The sequence below is a fragment of the Mus pahari genome, chromosome 1, assembly GCF_900095145.1.
Source record: "Mus pahari chromosome 1, PAHARI_EIJ_v1.1, whole genome shotgun sequence".
Taxonomy (NCBI): Eukaryota; Metazoa; Chordata; class Mammalia; order Rodentia; family Muridae; genus Mus; species Mus pahari.
The window spans coordinates 61,058,571-61,073,462 of record NC_034590.1 but is presented as its reverse complement, the minus strand read 5'-3'; the positions used below and the strand labels follow the sequence as shown (position 1 = coordinate 61,073,462).

Below are 14,892 nucleotides of genomic sequence, written 5' to 3'. Positions count from 1 at the left end.
GCCTGCGCACTCTCCCACCACACCCCCCACCACTGTTTGCTCTGGATGATCACAGTATGGACCTCCTTCAAGGCCAGGTCTTCTCGCTGCCCTGAGTAAGAAGGAAAGAACAAAGGTTTGGGTTTTGTTGTTGTTGTTGTTGTTGTTTTTGTTTTGTTTTTCCCTTCCTTCCTTTTTCTTAAAAATGACATTCTGAAGTGGCTGTCTGAGCGCTCTACAGATCGGATTCTCTTAGGGGGCCGGGCCTTGAGGCCCTAGCAACCAAGCGAGCCTTTGTCGCGTCATAGCAACGCTTTCAGCTGTCCCTTTCCCAAGGCCTTCTTAGTTCAGCAACCCTCCACCCTCCATCTGCAGGAGGCCTTCGCTGTTTGGGTGGGGTGTGGATGTGCACTTCTGGCTCAGCGAGGGACAGTGCTCTGGCTTCGTGTTGGGGGAACAGCTTATCTGGGAGCCAGATCACCGGGGAGGGACGGCGACAAAGAATGTTCATTTAAGGAAAAATAATATCAAAACATTTCAAGACTTTTAAAAGCACACCCTAAATTCTGGGCAAAGAGGGCTGGAGGGTGGGAAAGTCACCTTAGTGCAAACTCCATATAACAAAGAAGAGACTATCTATTGAGGACCCACCACGGAGTCAATCGGGACCGAAGATGCTGGACAGGGTTGAGCCAGGTTTTCAGGACCTGTGCAGAAAAGTGCTGCCCACACTGCCGACGCTGAGCCAAGAAGGTAAGTGACTTGATGCAGGTGTGTGTGTGTGTGTGTGTGTGTGTGTGTGTGTGTGTGTGTGTGTGTGTCTGTGGGTTTTTTGTTTGTTTGTTTGTTTGCTTTGTTTTTTTAAAGCCATGCACTGCCTGATTAGTACTAAGTACTAAAAACAACCTTCCCCACATTACCTAGGGAAGATTAAAACCCTTGTGGCTACCTAGAGAAAAAGCCTTCCCACTGTAGTCTCAAATAACTCTTTTTCAGAGGTCACGAAAGGGCATAGCTATTTTTGTCCTTGGCATCTTACAGGTATGTTAAAGAAAAGTGATGTTTGTAAACAGGTAATATTCACAGTAAGCTCACTGGGGGCAGTAGCAAGATGCAGTCCAGTTTTTAGCATAGTTTCTTAGGAGATTCACCATGCCCAGGCCCAGGCCCTCTCTCTTCTCCACCTCCAGGGGAGGGAGTTCTGTCTGCCTCTGCTCCCAGAGTGCTGGGATTAAAAGTCATGCACTCTAGCTCTTGCTGAGAGTCACATCTTCAGCATTTTGTTGGTTATTTTGTGTCTTGCTTCTTTCTCTTTGTAAGCTTCAAATGAGTTTGCTGATATGTAAAAAAAAAAAAAAATGGGTCACTGGGAAGCTAACACTGTACTGAATCTATAGAAAACATCTTGACAATGTTAAACCTTCTTATCCACAAAATGTTCTACTACAGTTATTTGATTTGATGTCTTTCATCAGTTTTGTAAATATTTTCTCATGGATTTTATACATGTTTTAAAGATCTATATCAAAATATTTCATTTTTTAGAATTATAAGTTGTGTTTTTTTTGTTTTTGATTTTGTTTTTTATTTTCAAGACAGGGTTTCTCTGTATAGCCCTGTCTGTCCTGGAACTCACTTTGTAGACCAGGCTGGCCTCGAACTCAGAAATCTGCTTGCCTCTGCCTCCCAAGTGCGGGGATTAAAGGTGTGCGCCACCATCGCCCAGCTTGTATTTAATTTTTAAATTCTCCTTATTCATTGCAACTATGTAGAAAACTCACTTTTATCTATTAACCTTGTTAATTATGATTTAATTGTGAAATGACCCCCCATAGGCTTATATGTTTGAATGCTTAGATCCAGCTTGGTAGCACTCTGTGGGAGACATTGTGTAACCTAGTTGGCAAAGATGGGTTACTGGGCATTCCTCTGAGGGCTATAGTATGGCCCTGCTCCCAGACTGGGCTCTCTGCTTCCCCATTCCTGTGAGAGTCCTATCACCACAGACTGAAACATTCTAATCATTGTGCCTTCTCCATAATGAGGACGTACATACACCCTGAGTCAAAATGCCCTCCCTTTCCTACGCTCATCTGTTGAGATATAATATACTCAGAAGTGGAGTCAGTTGGTGCAGTTAACCTGACCACGGGGCACATAGACTATTTGGAACTGGCTTGTAGGAGGTGTGTAGAAAGGTTCTGAGTTGTGTGCTAGAGAATTGTTCTCAAAGAATTGTTCTCAAAAATTGTTCTCACTCTGGTGAGAGTTAGAAAACCAGTGAGCATAGGAATGTAGAAAATAGAGACTGCTTGTGAGATTCAAGAAGAGAACCAAGACTGTATCAAGAACTGATGAGAGGCTGTTTACGCTGGATTCTAGGGAGGAAAAAAGTGGTTCTGTTCTGCCAAATCTGCCGGAGATTAGTGTGAAGATGAATTTAAAAAGAACAGAGTGATTCACCTAGCGGAGGGAATTTCAAGATAGGGTAACATTTAGGCTATGCCATGGTCATTATGTTTCAGCTTGATTTATAGTGAGAAATTAAAGTAAAATTAGACCAGAGAAGAAATAAGGAATACCGAGGTTCATAGCAGAAGAGTTTGAAAGAGTTCAAGTCTGCTGTCATTGTTAAAGAGATTACCACCATTAAGGAAGATCCTACAGTCTTTGCTGGGACAACGTAGAAGGTGACTTGAGGGCGACTCAGATCTAAGGCTAAGGTGTGGAAACACAAGCTCACTTGAAAAAGGTTCTTCCTAAAGGATCATTAAAGTTGTGGCCTCAGGATTTCAGTCCTTCCTCTCTCCTCACCCTCTTTAGCTCCATATTTGGCCACACAATCTCTTCCACACAAACTTTCCCATCATATCCACCATCACACAAAGGCCTAATCACTGGGATACCCGATCTTGAACTTGGAACACTTCCAAATCTCTGAGCTCCAGGTACTTCTTTTCTTTATAGGTTAAGCCATCTCAGATACTTCTTTGTACTGAATGCAAAGTCATCGAATATACTAACTTTCTGAGTCCGTGTGTGTGTGTGTGTGTGTGTGTGTGTGTGTGTGTGTGTGTGTGTAATGCTGGGTTTTGTCAAATGATCAGACTTTTCCTTTTTAGCCTAATGTCAAAGGTTACATTGAAATCGATTTTTAGCTAGTATTGAAATTACTTTCATTTTGAGATTTAGTGGTAATCTTTCTAAAGCTTGGTCACTAGAACAAATTATTTAGAAATCCTAATTGGTAAAATTTACAAATCTATTCATCATGAGTGAGGTAATTCAATCACAAAAGAACTCACATGATATGCACTTACTGACAAGTGGATATTAGCCCAGAAATTTAGAATACCCAAGATATAATTTGCAAAACACATGAAACTCAAGAAAAAGGAAGACCAAAGTGTGGATACTTTGCTCCTTCTTAGAATGGGGAACAAAATACCCATGGAAGGAGTTACAGAGACAAAGTTTGGACCTGAGACGGAAGGAAGGACCATCCAGAGACTGCCCCACCCAGGGATCCATCCCATAAACAACCACCAAACCCAAACACTATTGCATATGCCAGCAACATTTGCTGACAGGACCCTGTTATAGCTCTTTCTTGTGAGGCTATGCCAGTGCCTGGCAAACACAGAAGTGGATGCTCACAGTCATCTATTGGATGGAACACAGGACCCCCAATGAAGGAGCTAGAGAAAGTATCCAAGTAGCTAAAGGGGTCTGCAACCCTATAGGAGGAACAATATGAACTAACCAGTTACCCCCGGCCCCCGAGCTTCTGTTTCTGGTTGCATATGTAGCAGAGGATGGCCTAGTAGACCATCAATGGGAAGAGAGGCCCTTGGTCTTGCGAAGATTATATGCCCCAGTACAGGGGAATGTCAGGGGCAGGAAGCGGGAGTGGGTGGGTTGGGGAGTAGGGCAGGGGAAGGGTATAAGGGGACTTTCGGATAGCATTTGAAATGTAAATGAAGAAGATATCTAATAAAAAGTTGTTTTTTAAAAAACAAACAAACAAACCAAATCTATTCATTGAATTGTAGAGGCTTAGAGCCTCTTTCTCCAGTGAGAAATAGCAAACTTCTGTTTAAAGAATGAACTCTTTTATGAAATTCTGCCTGTTGGACTTTATTGAATAAAACATTACCGTGGACTTTAATACATTATCTCAGTCAACAAAGACCATGCTCAAATTCCCAGCTAAATCAAAGACTTTTCATCAGGGTTTGGTTACAAAGTATACAGTTTCTCCTGGTCCTGGTTAAATCATTTTTTCTTTGGTACAGATAATTTTCCTGAAATATGAGCTGCATTTTATGTGGTCATAAACTTTTTTTTATCAGTTTTGCCATCACAATCCTGAAATTTCTCCATGTAAATCAGAAGGGTGAGATGTTTGTTAGTGAGTTAATGACATTTATGTTGACAATGAGAATTTTTAACTCAGTACATAGTTGGGATTGATTGACAGACCTCCTTCTCCCGCCTCCCTTCCTTGAGACAGGGTTCACTATGTAGCCATGGCTGTCCTGGAACACTATATAGATCATGCTCACAGCTATCTGCCTACCACTGTCTCTTGAGTGCTGGCATGAAAGGCATGCAGCACCACTGCTGGCCTTTAATTGACTTTGTTACTTCTTAGCAAGGAGGGATTGAACTCTTTGGGCTATTGAGTATGGAGCAAGGAGGGTGGCTGCTGTGGGGGGAAAGGCGAGATTTATAAAGACCACACACTACCGGTTCACAATGTGCCTGTGTTCACACTTGTTTCATGGTTGGTCATGAGTTTCCATCTTTAAACTGGTTCCAAGATCCTCATGAGAAAAACTGCTGCTTCCTGTTCAGCAAACCTTCCTGTTTCCTGCCACACTATTAGTAAAAAGTATTTCACGACCCTGATATGTCAGAATTAAAGGCTCTAATTTTCCTGCTTTAGTTAGTAGTTTAAACCATTAAGAGAAAAATAATAGTTTGCATTGTTGGAGAAGAATTGCCTTTTGTGGCTAGCTTCAAACATGTCCCCAAGTGGCAGTCTATTAGAAATTATCAAAACACTTTTTAGTCTTTTATTTTAATTAAAATTTAGCTTTCTTGATTTGTGAAAAGTTCAGAATTGAAAATTATCACCAATAATATATGTTTAGATTTAGGATGGTAAGACATAATTTTCTATATTAAATGCTACTCATATCCAGACTACATAGTCATTTCACATGTTAATGCTGTAGTATTGGTGATTGTTTTTGTTTTTTGTTTGTTTTTGCTAGTTTTGGAGGTTAGGGGGAGAAGAACTAAATTGAGTACAATAAGATAAATACAGAAAGCCTTTAAATCAAAATAGAATTATAATGTCTATATATTTACTAAAAAATAGTCTAGGGCCCTTTCCCATAGTTAGTTTTATAAGTTTTTATTGTAGATATTTGTTAGTGTATTTGTTATTTCCAGAACATACCATACTAGAAGCAGTGAATTGGGATGCACAGGGAGCCCACAGAGCAATAGCATTGGAGAAAGGGGATAGCTGGAGTCTAAAAGTGACACAAACATGGAAAGTGTTATTTGAGAATTTAGCAAAAGTGGAGTAGGGACAGCTAATGTACAGAGTAGGCAGCCTTTCATGTCTCAGTGGCCCTTGGATTGTTCCTGTGTTAGAGGACAGTGCAAGAGTTCATGTTAATTCAGGTGGTCCAGAGTGAGCACTTTAGAATTGTTGTGAATGGAGTTGCTAAGAAAAAAAAAAAACAACAACTAGATTTTAGTTGATTAATACTCCATATGTTAGAATAAAGTGAAGCGTGACTGATTTCCTTTTATTCTAGAGAGATTTTCTTTACATTATTATTAATATCATTATTATTTTCACCATTATTACTGTTGTTCAGTGCTAAGATTGAGCACAGGGACTCATGCCTGATCTACTACTGAGTCAGACAAGCCCCCCACTTTTGCTGTAGTACTGAGGTTTGAAGCTAGGGCCTCATACACGCTGGGTGAGCACTGCTCACTGAGCAACACTCCTGGCCCTATTATTATTGTAATTAAAACCATGTCTTTGGAACCTACAGGCATAACCTTTAGTTAATAGGAAAGTTAATTTGGGGGGATAATTTTATATTCTGTTCTGTATGAATTAGAAGTTACTACCATTTAATCACTCATTTCATATTTACACTTTTGCTTACTAGGCTTAAATACTATTGCATGGTTGCTCACATAAATTGTTTTCATTTTCGTTTGAATTTCAGAAGTCTCTACTATCTGGGCGAATGTTTCAGACTTTGTGGAACGGCAGCTAACTATGCACAAGGTAGGCTTTATACTCCAACTTTAACACGGTAGTCCAAGAGCTATTTCTGATGCAGGCTTGAATACTTTTGCTTGGAGTAGTGTAGGTTGCCACTCCTTTATTTTTATTTTTATTTTTTGATACATGTAGGATTTGTGGCAAGCTGGATATCATCCTTAGACAATGCATCTGTAAAATTTTCCCCTTTAGTGATAGAGAGCACAGGCTGCTCTGTCTGGGTTTATGTAAAGAAACTAAATGAGACCTATTTGTGGTTCATAGTTCCTGGCATGGTTGTGGAAGGATATAAAACTTCTTGTTCTGCCATATTTTTCTTCTTATGGGAATAACTTATAGTTGGAAGTATAAATATAGAAAGTAAATTCAGCTAGTGCAAAATGAGAAAGTGCCCATGATTAGACTGTTTCTTTGGGTCAAGTCTTGGGTTTAAATGCTATAGAATGAGGTAGAGGTTTTTGGGAGGAGTTTGGAGGCAGTTAGGAGGTTGTAGAACTTTTATACCCTGCTCACATGTCCCAACTATGTCAGTTCATGGCTGAATGAACTCTTCAAACTTATTTTGTCTCATTTGAGAATTTGAATTATTTAATCACCTTTTAAAATTGGCAGAGTATTTGTAAAGCTTTTTTTTCTCTTTCTCCATTTTCTTGAGAAATCAACAGGCTTTATGATATTGCCCTTCCAGTTTTGCATGTGACCATGGTTGTAGCCCATGATGTGTTCTCCCTTTTCCATGAGAGATGCATGCATGTCCTGGCCATTATACACTCTAGCTGGCTCCCTTTACTCCATGGCTTTTTTTCTGCTCTTGTAGATTTGAGTTTATAGCCACTGGTGTATACTTTCTTTAGGGTATCATAGGTCATACCAGAGACCTTGAGGTTAAGAGGTATTTGCATTTTCTCAGCGGCCAAGACTACATTGTAGGTGATACCTTGGATGCTGGGTTGTCTGATTCCATTTCATCTTCCCTACTTATCCAATTTCATTGGTTAACACATCGGATAACACATTGGTCTTTATTATGACATTGTCACATATACATGGCTGCACTTGCTCATTCATCCCTCCACTGCCTCCCCCACTAGTGAGTTGTCTGACTTGAAACAGCGGACAAAAAAAAAAAAATCCGAGAGAATAAGAAAACCAAGACTTCAGTAAATTGGAAATGGTTGAATTTATGTCATATAGATATTTGATTCAGGTTTGATATAGATTTTTAAAAGCTATGGTACCCATAAACATTTTCATAGAAATAGTATATCTATCTACAAGGCCTACAGAGATTACTAGATTTTTAAGCCCAAGGCTTAAATCTTCAGTTTCTTTTTGGCAATTGGATGATTATCAGACTCTGTCCGTTAATTGAGTTGTGTGCACCGTTCTTTTGTCTCCCTTTCCCTTCCAGGGTGTTCAGATTTCAGGACTTGGAACTTTCACTTTCTCAAGGCAGCAGCTTGAGGTGGGAAACAAGAAGTTTGTTCTAGTGCAGAGGCCGGTGTTTATCATGGCAGAGAAGTTAGTGCAGACCCATGGACTCAAACAAAACAAAGTATTTTCTCCTGGTAAATCATTTTAACAGTTGAGATTTTCCCAGAAACGTATTGGCTTGTTGAGACAAATGGGGAGGGTAAAACTTGGATGGTGCTGCATTAGTTTCTGGTTTGAGAGACTTGTGCTTAACCGTGTGCGTGTGTGTGTGCGCGTGTGCGTGTGTGTGTGCGCGCGTGTGCGTGTGCGTGCGCGTGCGCGTGTGCGTGCGTGTGCGTGTGTGTGTGTGTGTGTGTGTGTGTGTGTGTGTGTGTGTTTTCTGTGCCACAGGATCCATGTAGGGGTCAGAAAATAACCTATGGGAATCATAGCTTTCCTACCATGTATATCTTCAGGGCTTGGTGGCACATGTCCTTATTTTATGAGTCATCCTACCAGCTGGGAGTGTCCACTTTAGACACTAATAACTTAAGAGACATGGGAAGAAAAAGTTCATTTAAAAGCTATGCAACAGAGTTCTACCAGCTTATACGTATGTTTCAGATTCTAAGAAATTAAAAGTGGGTAAAAAGAAGAGAAATCTAATTTAGGTTCTCTAGGTAATGAGAGGAAAGACCTTGCTCAGTTAGCTGTGAGGAAAAAAATGTCCCCATCATGTATACAGTTAAATTATTAAAAGTTAAAATTTAATAAAGGTGCACTTAATATATATTAACTTATAGGTTTTTTATACCCTAAACAGGCCTTCCATATTTCCTTTCTTCCTTTCCTTCCATTTCCTTTTTTTCACACATGTTTATTGAGGGCTCTAGTGCTACAGTGGTAAACAAACCAAACGGAGTCATGTTGTATTTATACACTTAAGTCCCACCTCAGTGTATAGCTTTTGCCAATCCTGCTGCACTGGTTGTCCACTTTGGAGAGCTCAGCTCCCAAGGTCTGTGCTCTTTCTAGTGTTCCTCAGTTTTCAGTTGCATCACACTCAGGTCTGGCTAGAGAGAAATGGTCTATCCTTGGCAGCAGCAATAGAAAGCCTATAACCTTCCTCTAAGTTAACTCTCCAGAAAATTCATTTCCAGTGTAACTCTCTCTGAAAAGGATAAAATAAGTCAGGTGTTCAGGTACAGTGGTTCATCCTGTAATCCTAGCTCTTGCAAGCCCAAGGCAGGAGGATTGCCACAAATCTGAGGCCACTCTGAGCTATACAGTGAGTTCCAGGCTGGCTGGACCAATAGAGTAAAGCTCTACCTCAAAAACCAAAGTTACCAAACAAGCAAACAAAAGATACGCTGGAAAAACAAATGCCAAGAAACTATGCTTAAAATTTACTCTGCATATATTCAGTATGGTGGGTTTGAAGAAAAGTCAGCCATTCTCCTAAAATTTTAGGTCTCATCAAAAACAGTATGAAAGGAAATAGAGATAAAGTGGATTTCATTTAAAGAATACATTTGCTTTAGAATTGAGTTTATTCTTTTTTTTAACCCTGATTTTTTTATTTGTTTATTTTATTTATTATATGTGTGTACACTGTAGCTATCTTCAGACACTCCAGGAGAGGGCATCAGATTTTTGTTACAGATGGTTGTGAGCCACCATGTGGTTGCTGGGATTTGAACTCTGGACCTTTGGAAGAGCAGCCGGTGCTCTTAACTGCTGAGCCATCTCACCAGCCCGAGTTTATTCTTTACTTTGGATCTTGTATCATAATCTTAAAAAGTAGTGTAGATCTATAGTTCATTTTTTATAGGGTGTAGAAATATCAGAATTAAGTAGTTCAAAAGAACAACCTGTCTACATCTTCAATTTGCAGTTCAAATGATTCATTATTAACTAACTAGATTATCAAACACTGTAGGGCAGTTTTCAGTAACCAGTAAGAAGTGGCTCTTATTCTGAAACTCTCAGGATTAAGGGCTGCAAAGCAGCAGCCTTGGTACAGGAACTAGATCAGATATGATGCATAGGAGCCGGGCAGTGGTGGCGCACGCCTTTAATCCCAGCATTTGGGAGGCAGAGGCAGGCGGATTTCTGAGTTTGAGGCCAGCCTGGTCTACAAAGTGAGTTCCAGGACAGCCAGGGCTACACAGTGAGTAGCCCTGTCTCGAAAAACCAACACCCCCCCCCCCAAAAAAAAAGGATGAAAAAAGAATGCATAGGAAAACATGCCCGTCTCCATCCAGGGAGGCTTTGTCAATAGAGAAACTGGGGGACAGTATCTCAGGAATTGTAAGGACACACCAAGGCTTGGAGACAGAGTGAACCCCATTGGGAACAGACTAGGCATGGATGCTTGCTGTAGCCAACTGGGGGGGGCATAATTATGACAAAAATGTGGTAAGGGTGTTAGGATTCATCCCTTGGGAACCGCTGACAGGCTTGCGGCAGTACATTTTGGTACCAATCCAGTTTTTAGCTTCAGTAGAGCCTTTTGTGGTACTGCAAGTTGGTGAAATTAGACAAAAGCCCATGCGGAGGCAGAGTCAGTGTGGAAGGAATAGGAGAGACTTCAGGTGGGAGCTGATGGGACTAGGTGAGAATGGGGAAAGCTATGTAGTCACTCAGACTTCTTGCTCGGAGAACAGTGAGTGATCATCTTGATGGTAATGCAACAAGCTCGTTTTGAGACTTGTTGGCATTCCGCCATTCTCCTAGAGATGTTTAGACAGAGGTGATCCCAGGCCTTAGAAGAGCCTCTGAGAACACAGTGAGTTTACCCAGTAGAGGAAATAAAGAAGCAGACAAGGATGGAATCCCGTGGAAAAATCAGCCCTCCCAAATCAATAAATACGACAACATCAAAACTTTGGAACAAGCCCCTCAGTCTAGGGAGTAAAGGAAGAGGGAAACCAGCAGGTAGACCAAGGAGGAGGTTGGAGAACCATGGCACAGGTAGAAGAGAAAAGTGGTCGTGATCAGCAGGTCCCTGATAGGACAGGAAAGGAGAGATTGGCAAGTGTCCACTGGCTCATCCACCATGAGAGAAAGGGTCTTCCCTGACATAAGTGGGCTGGAAGACTCTATGCAGAGATGCAATGGGCTATGGGGAAGCAGGCAAGCAGACCTTCTGTTTTAAGAGATGTACATGAAAGAGAAGCAGAGAGAGATGTTAGAGAACATCTCTCTGTGTTCCCTGTGAAGGAGTTTGGGCTGATGTAGTGAAGGTTACATCTGTTAGGATGACGGCTAATTCTTAGCATTCAGCAGTAAGCAAGCATTTGAAAGAGTAATTCTTGTTAGGAGAATTCTCGGAGCATGCTCCTTGCACCTCTGCCAGTGACCCTTATTCCTGCTGTCTGTCATGGTCTTCTCCTCCTGCTGTCTGTCTGTTATGGTCTTCTCCTCCTGCTGTCTGTCATGGTCTTCTCCTCCCGCTGTCTGTCATGGTCTTCTCCTCCTGCTGTCTGTCTGTCATGGTCTTCTCCCGCTGTCTGTCATGGTCCTCTCCTCCCGCTGTCTGTCATGGTCTTCTCCTCCCGCTGTCTGTCATGGTCTTCTCCTCCTGCTGTCTGTCTGTCATGGTCTTCTCCTCCTGTGATCTGTTATGGTCTTCTCTTCCTGCGATCTGTCATGGTCTTCTCCTACCGCTGTCTGTCATGGTCTTCTCCTCCTGCGATCTGTCATGGTCTTCCTCTCCTGCTGTCTGTCATGGTCTTCTCCTCCCGCTGTCTGTCATGGTCTTCTCCTCCTGCTGTCTGTCATGGTCTTCTCCTCCTGCTGTCTGTCATGGTCTTCTCCTCCCACTGTCTGTCTGTCATGGTCTTCTCCTCCTGCTGTCTCTCATGGTCTTCTACAGCATCTTTGCTGTTGCCTTTTCTCTGACCTTGCACAGCTCTGACACCAGTTCTAGTCAAACAGGTCCTTGCTTCCTTTCAAGAATGACGCAATCTTGTCCCTTATGAGCTCCTTGGAAAGGAGAGCTTTCTGCATTTCGGCTCCTTTGATACCTTTGTGTAAGACTTAGTTTCATGAAAGATAACTTCCAGTGAGAAGTGATAACTTCTTAGTTTCATGAAAGATAACTTTTAAATATTTACAATTAAAAAAATTTACACTGCTGCAGAGTGTTCTGAAAGACTAGGGAGCTGAAAACCTCAGAAAACTGAGACTAGAATAAAGGCAGTTCAGCACTGCTCTGTTCCCTAGAGAAAACAAAGTCCTTGTTAGATGATTTAGATAGACAATTATTTTTATCATGAGCAAAATATATTATACTTTTAGGTGAAATTGCACATGTATCAATGACCTTATATTAATTTTCTGCAACAATATTACAAGTATAAGGAGGAAATATAGATAATTCTATTTTTTAATATTAATCATGTAATTATTTAAAAGTGTCTTATCGTAATCTTTATTATGTATCTTAGTAAAATCACTGTTCTCCCACTCTTTCTTTTCTAGGTGATATTCCAGTTGTTCCACTTAATTTTGTCATGATATCCCTGGAGGGTCCGTTTAACAGGGATACAGTAGAAGGGTGTGTTAAGGAGACACTACTTTTTTTATCGAGATCCATTTCTGCCAAACAAAACGTGGAGTTCACATTCAAAGGAATTGGGGTCCTTTCGATCAGAGACAGCAAAGTGAAGATGAGGTTTTATAAGGACTTCCTCTGTTCGATGGATGGAAGCGGCACCTTGACTAAAGCCCTTGCAAATGTAAATTGTTTTCTTCTTCTAACTTTCCTGGTTTCATTTCTATTGCTGTGGCAAGGCAGCCTGACAAAAAAGGGTTTAGATTAGCCCACACTTCCAGGTTACAATCCAGCATAGCAGGCATGTAAGCTGGCAGGCAGGAACTTAAAACAGTTACTAGGACCACACTCACAGTCTGCCCTCTTGGGGAGTCTGGGGACCAAAATTAGGGAGTGGTGCTCCCCACTTTCATATCAAGGCAATTGAGATTGTATAATAAATTGTATAACTGAGTGGTTCTGACTGAACATGCTGCCTTTAAGAAAGTCTATTTGGTAGTAACGTTTAAAAACAAAAAGAAAAAAGTCTGTTTGGGCTGGGCAGTGGTGGCACATGCCTCTAATCCCAGCACTCGGGAGGCAGAGGCAGGCGGATTTCTGAGTTCGAGGCCATCCTCGTCTACAGAGTGAATTCCAGGACAGCCAGGGCTACACAGAGAAACCTTGTCTCGAAAAAACCAAGAAAAAAAAAAAAAAGTCTGTTTGGAACAGGCTTGGCATTGCACGCCTTTAAACCCAGCACTTGTGAGGCAGAGGCAGGTGAATCTCTGAGTTTGAGGCTAGCCTGGTCTACATAGTGCATTCCAGGACAGCCAGAGCACCTTGTCTCAAACCACCCTCTGCTTCCCAAAATACCATTAAAAAAAAAAAAAAAGGAAAAGCTTGTGTTGACATATTTTAAGTGACAGTTTTCCTGAGTGTGTGGAAATGCATGGCTATAAATGGTCAGTTCCTTGACACCCAAATTTTGAATCAGTGCTAACCAAAGAATGGTAAAAGAAATAGAAACTCATAGATCCGGACATTTAATACTACCTCATTGCTGACAAAGCTCTCCTGCATGCATTATTAATTTAATCTGAAAATACTACAAAAGTAGCGTTGTAGATCGTCACCTTGATTTTCCATGCAGAATGTGGAGGTGCAGAGAGGTCCACTGTAAAGCCCAAGCAAGTCCGATAAAGCTAGCACAGGAATTCAAGCCTAGGGTCCCACAGCACTCAGTTTCTGCAGCTTGGACAGTTTTATCTTAAGCAAGTTTACCACAAAATATAATTCAAGCCATGCAAACATACCCTGAAGGTTTTTTCCCACTTTATTATTATTATTATTATTATTATTATTATTATTATTATTATTATTATTGTTATTGTTGTTGTTATTATTTACTGTGTTTTGCCCACGTTTGTCTGTGCATGTGTGTTTAATGTCCATAGAATCCAGAAGAGGGCGCCAGATCCCCTGAGAATGGAATCGAAAGAGTTGTGAGCGCCTGTGCTGCAGGCAGTGGGGAATCCAACCAAGGTCCTCTGGAAGAACATCTGGTGCTCTTACCTGCTGAGCCATCTCCTCAGCTTCACAATTTTTAGCTTTTAGTTTACAGTGCCATAAAATAAATTTCACGGGTGTCACCATCACTGTTAACCATTAAGGAGGTGGCATGATGTTCATGCTAAGTTAGAAGCACAGAATTTAAACTGGTAAAGAAATAATCAGTAGCATTTATCCAATAATTAACGTGCCTTTTGTATACCTCTAGGTACTAATAACAATGACAGGAATTAATTGAATCATCATAAAAATCCCATAGAGCGAAAGCTTGATTTTTTTTTTTTTTTTTTTTTAAATGAAAAGACTATGAGAACGGTCCAGCGGTCCATTTCTTCCCTCATGGTCCTGCGCAGTAGCGATTGGAGAGGTGGGGCCCTGTATAAGGAGGCTCCTTGGAGTTTTCCACACAATCTTATTTTACACAGGATGGCAAAGAGGGATGCTGACCCAGTGTGTGGAAAATGGAAACTGTGAGAACACAAGGGAGACTCTGTGAATTTACATGAAGGGTCCAAGCGCCAGGCTGGCTTTTTCTAACTCTAGAGGACTCTGCTGAATTTTAAACACTATTTAAAAAGGAACTGATGTTTTATTTGGCACACTGAACTCTGAAGTGTAACATTTAAACTCTGTAAAAGAACCAGCCTTGAGACTATATTATATGACAAAGAGTTTGGTCAATGAAGGTGTTCTGCTGTATCCCTCCCGTTAGGGTCAAGAGGCACCATGCACACAGTGTGTTCCGGAGCTGAGAAGTCAGGCTGCTGGCTTGACAGTGTGGATGAGTCTCTCCCCGGAGCTCTGGCTTAATGAGAACTCCTTAACATCTCATGTACTCTGCAAACACCGGGAAACATGCCGGCGAGTGGTAGTTTGACCACCAGATGTCCTATAATTTAAACCTCAGTATGGACCCATAAAATAGTCCTCTGGGAATGGGAAACTTTATGTGTATATTTTGGTGATTAAAAAAAAAAAAAAATCACCGCCGGGCGTGGTGGCTCACGCCTTTAATCCCAGCACTCGGGAGGCAGAGGCAGGCGGATTTCTGAGTTCGAGGCCAGCCTGGTCT

The 14,892-nt window shown here is 41.3% G+C and overlaps 1 protein-coding gene across 2 annotated transcripts in view; it reads left to right on the top strand.

Moving 5' to 3' along the window:
- The first annotated feature begins 283 nt into the window (after nt 1–283).
- The window catches only part of Ccdc81 (coiled-coil domain containing 81), a 41,766-nt gene continuing 27,157 nt past the window's right edge, over nt 284–14,892 (top strand). Inside the window, exons 1-4 of one of the 2 annotated variants that reach the window (XM_021212362.1) lie at nt 284–732; nt 6,240–6,301; nt 7,710–7,866; nt 12,197–12,453. In XM_021212362.1, the coding sequence (XP_021068021.1) occupies nt 654–732; nt 6,240–6,301; nt 7,710–7,866; nt 12,197–12,453 (555 nt within the window). In that variant the 5' untranslated portion in view covers nt 284–653. The remainder of the gene's footprint in view (nt 733–6,239; nt 6,302–7,709; nt 7,867–12,196; nt 12,454–14,892) is intronic. The other variant, XM_021212371.1, reaches the window with a different exon arrangement.